This window comes from Agelaius tricolor, unplaced genomic scaffold (genome assembly GCF_023055355.1).
Source record: "Agelaius tricolor isolate 1412-34295 unplaced genomic scaffold, bAgeTri1.0.p SCAF_5, whole genome shotgun sequence".
Taxonomy (NCBI): Eukaryota; Metazoa; Chordata; class Aves; order Passeriformes; family Icteridae; genus Agelaius; species Agelaius tricolor.
Window position 1 is genome coordinate 7,489,210 of NW_027269265.1, and position 17,629 is coordinate 7,506,838.

The window sequence follows — 17,629 nt, forward strand, 5'->3', positions numbered from 1 at the left end:
GGAACACTGAATGCTGTTCTAGCATTCACTCCTGATTTTCCATAGCTTGATGATTTGCAGTGAGATTATCCCATTTCTCTGCTGTACTGCCAACATGTGGCAGATGTTGCTAGGTCCCAAAACAGAAAGAGCACAGATTTACTGGAGGCACAGGGATATGCTACTACTCCCCAACAGCACTCTAACACTGTGGGGTCAGCCCAGCAGCAATCCCCATCAGCCAGTTCTCTGCCCCAAAACTCTTTATCACCGGTTTCTTGAGTCATGGATCTGTTCTCTAACTTAGTGTGCTAGAGATTAGCAGGGAACACTGATGAGTTCCTTAACAGTTCTCTGGGTCACAGCATTATCTTGCCTGGGCAAGTCTGTCTCAGTGATATTCAACTGCTTTTTCCATCCCCAGCTCTGGCTGGATGCTAATCACTCATTTGCCAGATGTGTGAGAAAACCACTGACAACCAGCTCTCTAAGAAAGGTCCTAAAACATGTGCACTGGTCTGCAGAGTAAGGGAAAGCATTAGTTATACAAATAACAGTACATGTGGACAACTGCATGGATCTGATAGGAAAATACCACCTTCACCAGTTCTAATGGGATTATTTAGTGCAAATACATCCCTTGGAGGCCGCTGTTAGGAACCTGTTTCTCACTCTTGAAAACTTTTATGAGTTTAGGCCACAATCCCAACCTCCTTTTAATTGCCTTCCTTCTGGTCAGCCACTGATTGGGCAACTCTATGTTGGACAAATGTGTTGAAATTCTGAAAATTAAAATTACTTATTTTTATACAAATAAGAATAAGGGATGCTTTACAAGGGCATGTAACAATGGGACAAGGGGGAATGGCTTCAAAGCAAAAAGTGGGTAGATTTAGATATTGGGAATTCTTTACTGTGAGGATGCTGAGGCCCTGGCACAGGGTGCCCAGAGCAGCTGTGGCTGCCCCATCCAGGCTGGGCAGGGTCTGGTGGGAGGTGCCCCTGGCTTTGGGGTGAAACTGGACGATCTTTTAAGTCCCCTCCAACCCAAACCACTCTGTGAATCTGTAATTCTGCTCTTAACTTCTACTCTTGGCATGACCTGTTACAAGAACCACAAGAGGACAAGAGACACAGATTATCCTTACACCGATGTGCGATTTTCCTATTTATTCGCTGTGCACAGCCCAGCTCAGCTGAAACGTTCAGCTCCCTCTGGGGCTGCCCTCTCCCTCCCGCTCTCCGCGGAGCAGCACCGAGCACGCCCGGGAGCGCTGCCTCGGAGCCGTTCTGGAGGCCGCTTTGGCGGCCATTTCGCCGCGGCGCTCGGCGCCGCTCCCCCCCTGCAGCCCGGCCGCGGGCGGGACATGGAGCGGCCTCAGCCCCGGCGCCCTCGCTGAGGGGCGGAACACGGAGCGGCCCCGGCCCCGCTGCCCGCGCTGAGGGAGCCGCGGAGGGGCGGGACGGGGGCAGCGCTTGCGCGGCGGGGCCGCGGGAAGTTCGGGCCACGTGGGGCGGGAGTGAGGCGGCGGCGGGCGCAGCGCGACCCGCAGAGTGCCCCGGAGCCCCGCCGCGCTCACCTCTGCAGGCCCGCTGCTCGCCCGCCCTCCGGCCCTCGCCATGGCCCCCGCCGAGATCCTCAGCGGCAAGATTGTCTCCGGGTACGTAGTGGGGCCACCCGCCCGCCCTGCCCGCAGCTCGGCCGCGTCCCCTCGCCCGGGAAGGTCCGGGAGCCGCGGGGCTTCTGCCCTTCGGTGTGGCCGGGAGCTGAGGGGGCCCCCGGTGTGCTGGAGCGGGATGGGGCTGGGGGGGCTTTTACCCTGGCACTGTGGGCGAAACAGGTTTGGAGACACTCTGCAGCTTTCTCACTAGGTTGCAGCCAAAGCTGTCTTCTTCCTGGCTGTAAAGTGGGAGTTACTGGACGAAGTGCGGTGTTAAAGGTCTCAAGGAGAGTGCAAAGTGCCCCAGAACGCACCTGGTGCTGCTCAGCATGGATGAGATGAGAGCCCAGGCAGGTGTGAAGCCACGGGCTGACCTGCAGCTTCTGTGCCTGCAGGCTGGCTTGGTGGGATGCTTTATGAGCAGGAGTTGGGAACATGTGCTTTAGGTATGGGCTCTGTTTTCATACTCTACAGGCATTGACTGTTCCTCTTTAAGGCAAAATAAGTTAATCCACATGTTGGATAACACATAGTTGAATGGTCACAGGTGTCCTGCCAAAGCTATTTAAAAGGTTTGGGAAATCTTGAAATAAAAAGTGTTCCTGTAGTTTTCAGGATTTACTTAGCTGGCAAGCCCTGGGTATAGGTGAGCCTGCATTGTTTCTTTAAAAAAAAAAAAAACAAAACAACTTTTGCTTGTTTTTCCTGCTGCCACGCAACACACACATTTGGTAAGAAAGCCAAATAAATGTCCCTAATCCTGGGGGAAATGCAGTACAGTGGTTCTGTTATATCCTGTGGAAACAGGGTTTGATTAGGTAGGTTCATTGGGTATCTCCTGTGGATATAATCAGGGAATTCAGGTAGAAAGGTTACATTTGAAAAGGTATAAAGTAATCTCAGTAAAGCAGTTAGTCCTTCTCTTAGGTATTGCTGTGTATGACACAGCTACATCTAACCAACAGTGGAGCAGTACTGAAAAGTAGGCCTAATGTGCCTTGAATTTGAATATCCATGAGGAAAGGCTGCTTGCATGTTTTTTACCTGGTATTTTTGGAGCCAGTACCACCTGTGTTTTGCAGTCTCTCAGACTTATGTGCTTCATACCACCTGATCCTTTTGGCAGTGTTGGGGCCAGCACACTCTGTAATCCCTGTGCTTGCTGCTGCTGGGACTTCATGATTTGCCTGTTGTAGGTTTCTTTCCAGTCATAGAAAGTCACCCTGAAGTGCAATAGGTCCTGGAAAGATGCTAGGTGGGGTACAATGATAATTCACATTAAAACTTCTAGCTTCCTTGGCATGGCATGTTGCATTATTTACTTAATTTTAAAGATATAGGGGTGAAATTTTTTATTTCTGTTTTCTGTATTATAGTAGCAGCTATAAACTACCAGTTCTCAGAGGACACTCATGATGTGCAAATACCTGGCAGAGGCATGAACTTTTAATAGGCACATGCAGGAGAAAGGTTTCATTAACTTCCAGCACATCTCTTAAGGTGTTTGGCCGAAGTCTTCTTCCAGAGTCATCAAATCTTGACCTGAAGACGCCACAAAATGGAAAAATAATTGCAGTTGTTCAGCTGTCCTTCAGTTCCTTTATTTGTGCTGTGTTTATGTTCAATATGGCAAAAGCATCACCTGCTCCCTGTGGGCCTTAGGTAGTTCTGCCTTTTTCTGGTGGAGTTCTTGAAGGAGTCATGAGGAATTGGGCTGTCCAGCCTGGAGACAGCTGTGCCTTTCTTCCAGGCCCCTGGAGAAGTGCTGGTCCAAGGGATTCTCACTGTTCAGAGTTCACCTCCAGGCCAAGAGTCTGGCAGCAGCAGAAGTGATAGGCATGTGGTTTTTCTAGGAATTTTCAACTGAACTGCCTGTTGTAGAAAGGGAATGTCCCTGACTTTACATCAGCTGCAAAACGTTTTCACTGTCTTGTAGGGGGTGGATTTTGTGACTTTACCCTTTAATCAAGAAAAATGTTTATTTGTAAGTCAGTCAAATATTGACAAATGAGTTGAATCAAACAAGTAGTGTTCAGCTATGTAATGCTGGCTTCTGTGTGTGTTTTAAATCAAAGCTCATAAGTATTGTGAACTTTCTCCTCCAGCCATCAAGCACCCCTTCCTCAAAATAGATGAAAAATACCTAATTCACAATCATGTCAGCTATTTAAACAAAAATCAGGTGGATACTGGCATTCTTATTCTTGTGAAACATGTAAAGAGAATAAGTACTTTGAGAGAGTTTCCTTGCCTCTATAAATAAGGAAAACTTAATGAAGTGATAAAGGTAGTTCACACCTTTGGAAGGCTCAGAAGAGTTAGGAAGGAAAATTGACATTTTCAGTGGCTTTGAGTATTACCTGTGAGGATGGAAAATGTGTTTAGGCTGGGCACGGGAAGGAGAACACAGCAGGCACTGTTTTCTCTGTAGGATTTTGGTGTTGATTTTAATGCATCAACATCAAAATTTATCTAGTCTGCTTCTGTCAGTACAAACAAGAAGCTTGCACAGTCTGTGAAATATATGAAATATTGGATGGGTTCTGCATCAATCTGAGTTGGCTGGTTACCTCAGGATGGCTTTCCTCTACTTCTCTGAGTGGCTGTTCAGTAATTCTGTCTGAGATCTTGCTACAAGTTAAATTTGCCTCATTGGCAAATGAGTTACGAAAGATGAGTTATTGTATAACAGCACAGTAAACAAATGACTGATGGGAGGAGGAAAAGCTGTGCTTTAAGTGTGCAGGATATGGTGGGTTGAAGGTAATAAAAATACACTATTCTCCACCTTTTATTGCTGGTATTCCCAGAAGAAAAAACAATCTCTGTTTCTGTGTCTGAAGAGATAATCAGTGCAAAACATTGTAGTGGCTCTTCTTTACAGTTTATGTGCCCTGCAGTGAGCTGTGAGTTCAGGCTTTACCATCTGAAAGAGCCCAAGTTTGGAAAACTGTGGCTTGGCCCAAATTGGTTGGTAGGACCAGGAGTGGACCAACATTTCTGCTCTGGAGGAGTGGCTGATGAGTTGTGATGGCAGGGAAGACTTAGCACCCCTCACAGCTCCTGGGGGTGGGCCAGGTAGTTTAGAGTGCTCAATTAAGTGGTTATCAGGCTGAACTTACAGCTGGGGGTAACAGTGCAGTAAACAACTCCTCAGCCTTTTCAGTCTGGGCCTTTTTTTTTTTTTTAGTTCCTACTGTAACTCCAGGTAAATCTAGTCTGAAGTGGAAAAAATTCCCTGATCCCTGAGCTTTCTTTTACCGGATCCTACCCACAGTGTTTCAGGCTTGCACTGAAGGGTCCCACACTGTGAATGGACTGAGTTAAAGTGAATGCCAGTGCTATTGGGTGGCCCCAAATATGAGCAAGAACCCTTGTGTTCAGTGCTGTGCAGACTCAGTTTAAAAAAATGGGACCCTGCTCTAAAGAGTTCATAAGAGAGGAAAAAACCTTGTCTGGTCGACAACAGGGCCACAGATCTGTGATCTGTGCACATCAGCACCAGCTTACAGGGAGGGCAAAGAACATCTGGGGACTGCTGTGTCCCCCTTTGTGGAACGAGTGAAATCTCAATATTGTTCCTTCAGAAGGCAAACCTTTGTAGATAAGGCCTAGAATATTGTCTGAAGTGCTGGCAGCCACTCAGTCCAAAGGTGGATTGAGTCCTTACCTATTGTTCTTGTGTTTTCTGCTGGTTAAATCACCTGATAGTAGGGTATTATATGCAGTACCCATTTTGGGAAGCAGGCCTGCATGTGTGTTGCTGCATGGGAAAGTGGTATGGGGCAAACTTCTTCTGAGTTTTAAAGACTCAGGTTTGTGTTAAACTCTGTTGTTCTGTTGTCAGTCATCCACATTTGCAAAGTACCTCAATTGCTGCCCACCTTGGACATGATGAAAAAGCATCTAAAAAATCAGAATTAATGTCTTTGTGTGTTTATCTGGTCTGTCTGAAGAGAGCTCATGCTTGTAATTGTGCTGACACAGCCAATAAGGTGGTTAAAAAGCCTTGTGAGTGTGGAAGTGGTAGAAAGTAGCAGGCTTTTTTCCTAGGAGATAATGACAGCGTGCCAGGAGCATGCAGTTGTGGAGCATGAGACAAGAGGGTGGGAGACCTGTGAACTCATTCCAGCTCTAAATGTTGTCTTCCTGCAGCTGGAGCCAGCTGTTGAATTGCCAGCAGTGTTCAGATGGTCTTTCCCAGGTATTTCCTATCCCAGTGCCAACCTGTGACTTCCCTGAGGAGAGACTCCTCTGTGCCTTCTTTGGGTGCATGTGGAATGTTCTGTGACGTTCTTCTCTGCAGTCCCCTCACAGCATTTTAAGACAATGCAGTTGTCCTGACCTTGGACATGGTGCCATGGTGGTTTGGAGATGGGAAAGTTTGTTTTTCCACATTATGGTGTTGCTTATGGGAGCAGCAGGAGGTGAGCAGTGGCAGTGCTGCAGGCTGTAAAGAGGAATGGCTGCAGGGACAACAGCTCTGACCAGGATGGTGCAGGACCTGGGGAGGAACCATCAGCCTCATGCAGCTGTTTCTGCAGGGCTGCAGCAGGAGCATTTCTGCTGCATGTTTGTGAATCCCTTGAGGAATCTGTGATCCAGGCAATAAAGCCAGACCCTCCCCTTTGGGGACAGGCTTCTTCTGGAGCATCACTGTCTCTGAGGAGGTGTTTGCCAAGTCCTATGTTTGGCACTCTTTACACTCACAGGAGGGACAGAAACACAACCTGGTGTCATCTTCAGTATGGTGCTGTGTGTCCTCTCCAGCTGAGCACTGAGTCCATAATCCCACAGGAGGGTGTGGGGTTCTGCTAGAACATGGGAACCATGTTCTCTCCATTTCCAGCAGAGCTAATGGAGTGTGGTTTGTCCTTTGTCTGAATTTCTGGGAAATTCACTTAATGAATTTAAATTCAGCTCGCTGTTGCAGTCCACAGAAAGAAATGCCAGCAAGTTCTTTAATCTTTGGAGCTGGCTGTTGCATTGTATGCTTAGAACCATGTGCTGTCCTTAACCTGTGTGGACCCTGGACTTTTGTTTGCTGCATGAATTTGTTTGTGGAAGGGCACGTGGACACAGGAGGGGGCTTAGAGTCAGAGAGAAGGCTTTTGGGGAAGCAGACACATAGAATTGCAAATTTTCTATTTGAAGACTTAAAAGAATCTTCATACAGCTAGTAAAAAGTAGTGTTGATTTATCAATATGAACTTTTATCTTTGGGAAGGCCTGAGGTCCACAACAGAATTTTGTAGAGTGTATAACTAAATAGCTGCTGGTTTGCAAAGATTGTTTTATGGCTTTTGTAAGTCTACGGGTAAAAACAATTATTTCTTCCTTTTTTCTTGAATTTTCTCTTAAACCTTTGCCCATGTGGTTTTTGTGAGCACTGGAGAGCCGTGGTAGCCAACGCTAGGTGGCTGTCTAACAAGTGATTTCTTGATTCAAGGCTCCTAAAGAAAATCACACTGACAGCACCACGTTTGTGTGTTTGTGTGTGTTGCCTTTCTTCGGGAGCTGAAGGGGAGGTGACCTAGCAGCTAATTACAGAGAATGACAGCAATGCAATGTGTGAATAGCTGTGGCTGCTGGGGGTGAAAGCACACCACAGCCCTGCTTCAAGGAGGAAGTTGGGTGGGCTCATTTCTCTTCAACTGAGAAGACTGCAATAAAAGTAATACCTAAACCTGGGGCCCTTTCTAATATTTCATGTTTGTTTGTATTTCTTTTTGTTTGCTGGCCACGAACCAGTGCTGGAACTTACTGGAACACCAGAGACCTCAGAAATAGTTCCCTTGGAGAGTTGCCCACAGTCCCCACTAACTGGCCATGTGCAGGGGGTTTCTGATGCTCCTTGAGATTGTTGTGTTGGTAGAAGCTGCTCATGAGCCAGCTCAGGTGCTCCCTAGGGGCTTACAGCTGCAGTGTAAGGAGAGGCAGTTGGGGATTTTGCTGCCCAGCAGATGAATTTTTGTCACTTAAGCACAAAGAATTGCTAGGATAAGGTTTGCTGTGAGACTGTTTTCTGAACTCATCAGCTGGTCCTGATGTCAAGTGTTCTACTGAGGTGACAGCTGAAGGAAGGCTCAGAACTATGGTTTCTTAAATAAGGCTGAAAACAATTGCTTCCACTGAGACTTTGAACCACTTGGCCAGATGCAAGCACCTGTGCATACTCTGAACTCACTCCTCCTCAGGTGCAGCAGAGCTCTGGCTGTGTGATTCAGGATGCAGCAGGAGAAAGGCATGATTTGGGATGTAGCTGGAGGCTGTGTCTCCCTCTGAGATGAGCCTTTAAACAGCCTTAGGGCTGCTTCTAGCTGGGCCAGCTGTACTGTCCCCTGGGATCAGTGCTGCTGGGTTGAGGGAGCTGTGTGCTGCTCCCATTTCCCTCTCCTCCTGCCTCTGGCAGGTCTAATTTGGAGCTCACAGTTGCAGGGTAGAGTTGCCTGGTTATTTGTTTTCCTGGAGTTTTCCTCTATGCAGGAATCACAGTCTCCCAGCTGGCATCAGCTATGTACCCTGTCCCTGTACCCTTGTCATTCACATTTTTAATGAACTGGCACCAACAGCACCTGCTCCAGTCTGGGATGTCTGGTCCCACTTGGGCAGTAGCAGACCTGGTGATACTGATCTGAGGCTAAATGAGCACAAGGAGACCTGTGTTTTATACAAAAGGCTGTTTGGTGCAGGGTGGATTTGCTGAGTGTGGTGTTGGCACCTTCTCATCTCTGAGAATGGGGATGGGACACAGGATGGAGTTCACATGGACAGACCTGTCGAGCCTCTCATGTCCTGTGAGGTTTTGCTTACCTGGCTTTTGCTTCTGAGTGTCTCTTACATTTGCAGTGCAGTGCCATGAGCCCATGAGATGGACAGAACGGATCACTTCTTTCAGAATCCTGATCCTGCCTCTGGTGAGGAGATGGAGCAGTTGGGCCTCCACCTTCCCTGGTGAAGGATTATGCCTGTGGGGCCAGAGGGTGGTTGAGAAATTAGAGAGGAGTGCAGTGCTGTGGAGAGGTGATAACAGTGACTTTTGAGCTGTCTGTGGCTAATTTCAGTGCTGGGTACTCATTATTAAAATGTTCCATGGTAAACTGGGTGTGAGTTCACATCTGAGCTAGAACAACCAATCAGTGCTCAGTTTCAAAGTTGTGGTTTTTTTACAACTGTATCCTTAAACCTGCCTTTACTGAAGAGTTGACCTGTGTACCAGGGTTTGGTGACTTTTCCTCACCTCTGCCCACCTGCCATTCTCCTTCCTGCTTTATCTTTGGATACCTCCTGCTTGTTTAGTTATTTCCCAGAATTTTACCATTGTAGATTCATAATCCCTTACCAGGACAGCTTGTGTGACAGTGACAACTGGTGCCTCTGGGATTCAGGTAATTTTAGTACAGCATAGGTGGAAAGAGGATTTCCTTTTGAGAAAGGAGTTTGAAATCCCAAGAGTTTCCATGCCAAATTTTGAACCTTTATTTTTTTTACCCTTGTATCCTCTGACAGCGTGAAGAAGCACAATGTGGAGTGCTTCGAAATTCAAAAAAATAAAGTTATTTATATAAATTTGAATTAACCTGGTTCCAGAGTGTCTCAGTGATTTGTGGACATCAGTTTTATTTGGAGATTGCTGGGAGCTGTGTACTCAAGGCATAAGTGAATGTTTGCCAGTCTGCCCATCTGTCACTTTTACAACTCCTGACTGTATCAGAACAACTCCATCACTGTATCAGGATTCAGCCCTGTGATTAACTTCTGCCTTGTATTTGTCTTCATTTTTTCCCCTTTTCAGACAAGTGAGAGAGAGACTAAAGCAGCAAGTTATTGAGATGACTGAGAAATTTCCAGGCTTCAGACCAGGACTTGCCATTTTACAGGTATTGTTTTCTTTAATGCCAACTACAGAAAATATGAGTTGCTTTGCAGTGGTACAGGCACAGCTGATGAGCTTCATCAAAGCTGCCTTGTAGTTGGTAGCATTTTGTTAGGAACAGTGTTGTCTGTGAAATGGTGACACAGTCCTGTTATGTCTTTTTACCAAGTATCAGAGCCCAACAATTTTTTGGTTGTTTCATTTCTTTCTTCAGACTCTGTCCTCTGTTGGAGTATTGTTTTTGTGAAATGGTAAAATCAAGCTGTTTGCCTGTTAAGAGCAAGCAGTGCTTGTAGACTCCATTTGAAATCTCTGCACTTGAGTGAGCCCTGAAGTTTGGCAGCTTTCAGAGATGTGTTTGTACCAGAAATCCCCCAAATGGGATGTTTATTAAGTGATCTGGTCTGCTGTTATGTCAAAGCATAGAGAAAAAAGATGGGTAGAGGAGGGAAGGGAACCCAAATGAAACTAAAACTACCTTTGGCCAAGATGACTTGAGTAGAAGGGATGGAACAACATCCTTTTGCTGAATTGGATATCCCTCAGAAGTGAGCAAGTGTTAGAGCTTACAGAAAAAGGCTTGCAGAGGTAAAAGCACATAACAGGTACAGGGGTTTGACCTGTGTTTGGCATCAATTTTTCCTTTGCAGCTATAAAAAGATGGAAACTGTGCTTAGGTCAGAAGGTGACTAGCAGCAGCAAGTGTCATGCTACAGGAAGGACCTGTGTGTCCTCAAAAGCTAGAGGGAATGTAAGTGGCTGCTTAGAGCAGTGACTTTTGTCCTTATTCAGTATTTTGAGCTCCTGCAGAGCCTTTGGTGCCTGTCTGTAGATTCCAGTGCTAATACCACCATAGCACACAAAGGCCATGCTCCTCTTCGATGCCAGGAACAAATTTGTGCTTGTGTTTTGTTTTGGGTATTTTTTTCCCTGGTTTTCTTTTCTATTAGCTTTAAGCAGATTGTCTCTACAGAAGCTTTGTCTGCAGATGCTTAGAAGGAAGGAAGGAGGGAGGAGGGTCTAAACATTTAGTAATGCTTTGATGAAAGCTGCTGAACTGTTCACCTCATAAACTGTGTTGAAAAATTGCTGTCTTGTGGCACTATTGGGTTGTTTTCCTGGTGGGCTTTGTATTCAGTCCTGGATTGTCTCAGAGTCCTTTACAACCTGTTTGCTCTTTGGCTGTCTGACACTTTTGTAAGCTGTCAAACAATCTGGTCTTGGAGTTCATCTCCTAATATTGATATTTGCAGCTGTCTGTTTTTCAGTGAACTCAGGACAATGAGCTGGTTTTTATTTGCAGCACACCATACATTATGTGCTCTGTTCTTGGGAGGCATCTGGTGTCCTCTGAGCTCAAAGAATAAGTCAGTTAATCTTTATTTTTTTTCCTGTAGTCAGTAATTCCTTATTCACAAAACATAATGTTTGCTGACATCTCCTGCTTCTCTGCCCTGTAGAAGCAAACCTTTTCCTAAATCCAGCAGACATTGCAGGGAGACAGCCCCTTTATCTGTACCTAGGAGGAAGAACCAATGTGCTCTGGGTGATCAGATCACCCCTGCAGCTTGTAGTCCATGTGAGAACCAGGGATGGCTCCCAAGTGCCAGGGAACAGAATTTCAAGAGCTTGCTTATCAGCTTTTCCTTATTTCACCCCTATTTTCTTAAGGTTAGAAGGAATATTACCTTCAACAAAACATACTGGATGATGCAAGTGGTCTCCTGAAATGCAGTTGTACTGTGAGCATCTAGTACTGCCAAAAACTGCAGGCATTTGTTCCACTTGCTGCTTTTCCTTTGTGCACCACTTTGTCCTTGTTTTGGTTTTTGTTTGGCAGGAAAATTCCCAAAGTCCAAAACTGCAGGGGAAGAAATGTCTCTATCAAAGCACACATGTACATAAAATTAAGATTCCCGAATATCAAAGACGCCCAACGTTTTTGAAAGCCTTAATCAGATAATTGAATGTTATCAGCACCTGCTGGTGATGTTAATTAGCTAAGGATTTAACTTTCTCAGATCAGATGACAGGCAGTATTTTCTGCTTTGGAGACCACTGTGTTTTTAAGGTTTTTCAACAGGTGCAAATAGTTTGTGCAGAAGATCAGACAACTTGTCTTTAACTGTCTTGTACTTGAAAGAACTTTCTTGTTAGCTCCAGCTGTTTATATCCTCTATCAGTGTGTTTTACAGTAATTCAGGAATACCTCTGTCTCCTTGATGTAGATCCAAGGAAGCTGAGGGTTAAGCCCATCTCAGTCTGTGTCTAGGTCTCTATTCTGTGCTGTAATTCAATTGTCTTTTCATCCTTAGGTTGGAAATCGGGATGATTCAAACCTCTACATTCACATGAAGCTGAAGGCTGCTGCTGAGGTAATCCTGGACTTTTAGGACTACTCTTTACCTTCCTACAGTTGGTCAGATCTGAATATGAAAAACCAGATGCAAGTCAATAGTTTTGTCTAAGTTTTTCCTGTATTAGAGAAAGCAGTGTTGGCCTGAGTTCTCAGTTACAAGAATGTGGTGTAGGTGTGTAACCTCGGAGCCAAGTCGGGTGCTCTGGTCACAGCAATGTGCCCTGGTGCCACTTTATGTGTGATCATCACAGATTACATTTTTCTCAAGTGCTGTGTCTTTCCTGACTCATGGCCTTGTTCTTATCTTCCCTGCCTGTAGAAAGATAAGAACAAGGTACCTGCAGTTGCTTTGTGCTTGTCACAGGTAGAGCATTACATGCTACAACAGGGCAGGGACACAGATGAGTGCATTTTTCCCTAAGTGATACCTGGCATTTCTGCTGGTATTTTGAGGCAGTGTGCTGTCAAGCAAAGCTGATGTTGTTCATGTCAAAAGGTGAATAGGACAGTTAAAGGACAGACTCAGTAGGCAAAGCACTAAACTTTCTTTGATGGTATTTCTAAATCGTAGGACTTGGAGCCTCAGGAACAGGAGAGAGACTTGGGAAATGTGACAGAATGCAGCTGTGATTTAGCTGGATAGAGAGATTAGCCAGATCAATTGGATGTCAATTCAGAAATCAGATAATTTGTTGTTATTCTCATTTGCAGATTGGGATCAGTGCCAATCACATAAAATTGCCAAACACAGCAACAGAAGCTGATGTAAGTAATACAGCCAGTGATGAAAAAATACATAACTTCAGTGTTGTGCTGAAGATATCTTTGCCCTGTCATTGTATAAAAAGGACTACTTGCCTATTGCTACTAACTAATGAAAAAAGAATTGGAACCTGGTGAGGTGTTTTTGTGTTTTTTTTAAAGAAAAAACTAAATCATTACAATGTAAAATTTAGAGATTTTAGGAGTTTTTTTTAAAATAAAGAATGTAATTGGTTTATACATGTGGGTGGAAAAACTAAACATAAAGTTTGTGTATTTTAATCCAGATAAGATTGTTTTTTCTTTTGCATCAGTCGTATTTCAGTTCATCAGCCATTAGTTTTTTGGTGTTTGCTGTTGTAGGTGCTCAAGTGCATTGCCTCTTTGAATGCAGACCCAGCTGTTCATGGCTTTATAGTGCAGCTGCCACTTGACTCTGATAATCCCATCAACACAGAAAAAATAACCAATGCTGTTGCACCTGAGAAGGACGTGGATGGGTAAGCTGGCTTCACCCCTGGAGAGCATGACAGCTACTCCAGAAAGAAATTTTTTTCTTTATTTTCTCTTCAACAGTGAGGCTGGGTTAACTTACTTGGCCTTTTTTCTTTCAAAATACAGCTTAAGTAGCATCAATGCTGGGAAACTCTCTAGAGGGGACCTTGGAGACTGCTTTATTCCATGTACGCCAAAGGGATGCATGGAACTTATCAGGCAGACAGGTAAGGAGGTTTCCATACACTATTCATGAGTGCAGTAGTCTTCAATAAGTGTAGAAATCACACACATTGTGAGGCTCTGCTTCACAGCTTTTGCTGAGATAGCACATTTCATCTCTGCTGCCCTAGATAGTAAAAGAGCTAGGTTAAAATGGTCTTTCCTTCCTCTCTCCCAACTGCAATTCCCTACCCCAAACAACAAAGAAGAACAGAATTCTGAAGTACCAGAACCAGAGTTTAACTGGCCAAGACTCCAGAGCAGCTTGAGTTAGTGTGTACCAGGCTGCACAGTGACCTTTTTGTGCTCTCTGTGACTCTGTGTGCTGCAGGTGTCCAGGTGGCAGGCAAGAGAGCCGTGGTGATCGGCCGCAGTAAGATCGTGGGGGCTCCCATGCACGACCTGCTGCTGTGGAATAATGCAACAGTCACCACCTGCCATTCCAAGACCTCCACCCTGGCTGAGGAGGTAAGGGCAGGCTGTAGTTATTTGTCCCAGGCCACTCTGCTCCATGCTCAGTGTGCTGCTGCTGTGAGTCATTAGGTCTGGGGTGTCTTTCATCTGAATTGGTTTCCCAGTCCTGCTCATTGCATGGTTGTGTAAATACTTGTGCTGGAATAGGATCTTGATTATTTTTGGCACTTAATTAGAGGGGTTTAATTATAACAATAAAATTATTATTTTTGTTGTCTTTGAGCAAGTGCTGAGAATTTAATCATCCCTTCCTAATCTCCATGTAGGGGTTGGAAAAACAGCATATGTTTTTGTTGTTTTGATTCGTTTTTTTACCAAAAAGACCAGGTGGTCTTCTGCTCTAATGGCTGAGAAACGTTAGGCCAAATGATTTCTCAGTTGGTTTATTTTTTTCAGTCGATTTTCTATGACAGGGAGTCGGTACCATTTTCCACTTCAGCAGTGAGAGTGACAGAAATAGTGTTTTGCTGTGCTGCCACCTACTTGGATTTCGTAGAGCCATCAGCACTGCCAGGCTCTGTAGGCAAGTATTAAAGCTGAAAAAGGGAGTAGGAGTGTTTGAATATAACTCACAAAGTAGATCAGAAACACTGCAATGCTTCACGCCGCTAAGTTGCTGTTCAGTAAGACCATCATTAGGTTGATTAAAAATTGAAGTGCTCATACTTAATGATATCTTAAAAATAGTTTATCTCCCTTGAAGATTAAAGGAAAAATAAATCAAGGGATAGCAGCTTTCTCAGCAAATGTGAATGAAGCAGTGCAGGAACTGACAACGAGCTTTAGTTGGAGTCTTTAACACCAGCTTCATGACTGGATCTGTCAAATTTACTGAATAGTCCCTGAATGAATATTAGTGCTGAAATACAGTCAGCTTCCCCTGGAGTTGTGTGTTATGCAGTCCTGGACATGAAAAGCACAAGACAGTGCTGTCACCAGTGAAGTGCTGCTTAGTTCTGTGCAGGGGTTGTTCTTGGCTGAACAAGATGAGTTCTTGCTGTCTGATGAGTGCTGGGTATATTTCTAGCACTGAATGTGCAGGGATATTTGAAGGAAGAGAAGAATATTCAGAAGGCTTTAATTTTATCTAAATGTAGCCTGTATGATCCACTTGGGAATCATGGAGGAGTTCAGAGGAGGTTGTGAAGTGTTGACTAGCAATAGTTCAGGGTAGGAGTGTGAAAATAGGCCATTATTTCTAGCTGCAGGAATCTGTCCTTGCCAAGGAACTGGCAGCAACCTTTAAATGCTGAGAGTGCCCTTCCATGCCTCCAATGGCAATGGGTGAGCACAGTTTCACTGCAGCTCAAGCTGATTTAACTTGCTGCAGAAGCAGCTCTGCATTTTTCCCCTGCCAGTGTGATGCACGATTGTTGTTTTTAAATTTCTTTATAGGTTGGCAAAGCTGACATCCTGGTGGTTGCAGCTGGGAGAGCTGAAATGGTAAAAGGTGAATGGATCAAGCCTGGTGCAATCGTAATAGACTGTGGAATTAACCATGTGCCAGGTGCGTGGGCAATGTATAACAAGTGGGGATGTGTTTGTTTGTGTATAAATGCAGTTGCTAAGCTCATGATTACTGTTTCCTTGGTGTCTCTGGTCCACATGGACTTCTTTCTCCTGTAAGTCTGTCTTAAGTAGTGATGACAACCTCTGACAATGCCAGAGACCACTGGTCTGAAGCACTCTCCTAAAGCAGATCAGTGGCAGTTTTGATTCAGCCTTCAACGAGGCTGATGATTAATAGAGGAAAGAGGAGGCCTTGGAAATATTGCAACAGAATATCCATTTAATTTGCTCCAGCTACATGGTGAAGTCTTGTCACTGTTGTCACTCTGGAGCTCAGGGCTTTGCTGTCATTACTTCGTGCTTGGATCTGTTGAAGCAGTTCCCTTTGAAGTACAGAAATGACAAGCAGTCTCTTAAAGTAGCTGTGGATTTGTTGAATCACAGCATTAACTTCTTAGGCTTGAATGGCTGTTGTCTTGAAACAAAGCAGATTGTGCAAGGGTATTGGTGACAATGGCTCGGGCAGAGAATAAAGTGCTTTAACATAATGGATTTTAGGGTAGGGTTTCACTTAGCTGCACCTTCCTTATAAAGATGCTACCGACAGTCTGGCAATTTCTGTTTTCATCTCATTTTAAATCCAAATTACAGATATTGAATGATATGGAAAATTAGTCACTCTTACTGTGCTACACCCACAAGGCTTTTAAAAGGTAGTTTTCATAATTAATCAGTCATTTTGTTGCCATTATTTAACAGAATGTAAAGAAATTTCTGTTCAGTGGTCTTGTTACTCAAAGTTGACATTAGGCTGCTTTTAAAAACACTAGTCCTGTATCTAATTAAAACTAAAAAGTCATCTGCTGTTCTGTTTGTTGCTTGATGGTTTTGTTCCAAACAACCCAAACTTAGGCCATTTGCCAAAACCCACAAGGTCACTGCTGATGTGCATGAAGCAGGATGGGCTGGAGTCTCCCCAGCTGACATGTTGCAAGTAAAACCCCCATTGTGCTTCTGATACATGATGATATGACCTTTTCTCAGGCTTTATTTGAACTGCATCTCTGAGGACACATCCCTGTTCCTTTGCAATTAGCCTGCCTTGAGCAGTGCACTGACATCTGAGCTTCTTGTGCACCCAGCCCAGTCAGTGTCACGTGGAGTACACTTAATGGCATTGAGATTTGATAATTGAGACTTGATAGAGTATCATGGAAACTGTCACATTTTTAAATGATGGGTATTATAGGCTCTGGTTTGGTTGTTTTTTTTTCCTGTGGTTTTCTGAAGCTGCTGAGTTTTTCTGACTTTTTTCCTCTCTGTTATGTTGTGAAAAGGTTTTCAGATGAATCTTTTGGGAAATTAGTAGCAGAATTGTGGGAATTGCAGCGCTACAGAAAGAGCAACAGCCCAGCTGTGGCCTTCTCCAGCTAAGTCACTGTGCAGATAGAATATTGCTGCTGGCTGTGATGGTGCTTTGAATGTGATGTGGTGAGAGCACATGGATCTTACCACAGGTGTAAGTGCACCCAGCTGGGAGCCTCCCAGGTGCAGCTGGAGGACATGGCAATCTCTGCATATGCTTTTGGTTTGCTAGTCAGGGTACCCATGCATGCAGATCCCAAACTGTTTGATATATCAGGACATTTCCTCATGCTGTCTTGCCAAGCTGGAGTTAGGACAAGTTACAGCCATGTAGCACCATCCAAATGCAGCTGTTGTGCTTTTGAATGGAGGGTGGCCTGAATGCTCCAAGGGTGCTGGTTTGGAGGCTGGAAGAGACACTTCAGCCACATCTGGTTTGGTGTGCTGCAGTTAACAGGATTGCCTTCAGGTAGGCAGAGAGGAACAAACAATCTCCTGAAACCTCTACTAGAGCAGGCAAGTGCCTCTTACTTTCCAAACTGGGTTGTATTTGTCTCTTCCCACTGCTGATCCAGCAAATATCTGGATGCCTTGTTCCAGGCCTGTAGAAATTGCTTTGCTACAGAAAGGGAAAGCAGTGCAGGTAGAGGATATTCCCAGAAATGGCAGTGCCTGGAATGTCCCTCTCTGAGTCCTGAGGGAGGAAGTAACTCTCCTCAAAGTTGCCTGCTATGGGATTTTGCAGCACTTGCTAACAAGAAGCCATGAGAGTGGAATATGAGAGCAGCTTTTTTGCAACATGGTTATAGTGTCACTGATACTCCCTGCAATTAGTTTGTATTTTTTAAGAGTGGGATGATGAATATTGAAAAGGTGAAATTATGGGGAGAGATGGCAAGTATTTTGTGTGAGCTTTCTCTCAAAAGC

The 17,629-nt window shown here is 44.7% G+C and overlaps 1 protein-coding gene across 1 annotated transcript in view; it reads left to right on the plus strand.

The window, feature by feature from the left end:
• Positions 1-1,250: 1,250 nt before the first annotated feature.
• Positions 1,251-17,629, plus strand: part of MTHFD1 (methylenetetrahydrofolate dehydrogenase, cyclohydrolase and formyltetrahydrofolate synthetase 1) — a 40,411-nt gene continuing 24,032 nt past the window's right edge. Inside the window, exons 1-8 of the mRNA XM_071426261.1 lie at positions 1,251-1,640; positions 9,436-9,520; positions 11,832-11,891; positions 12,587-12,640; positions 13,001-13,137; positions 13,259-13,359; positions 13,686-13,822; positions 15,224-15,335. Of these exons, the coding sequence (XP_071282362.1) occupies positions 1,600-1,640; positions 9,436-9,520; positions 11,832-11,891; positions 12,587-12,640; positions 13,001-13,137; positions 13,259-13,359; positions 13,686-13,822; positions 15,224-15,335 (727 nt within the window). The 5' untranslated portion in view covers positions 1,251-1,599. The remainder of the gene's footprint in view (positions 1,641-9,435; positions 9,521-11,831; positions 11,892-12,586; positions 12,641-13,000; positions 13,138-13,258; positions 13,360-13,685; positions 13,823-15,223; positions 15,336-17,629) is intronic.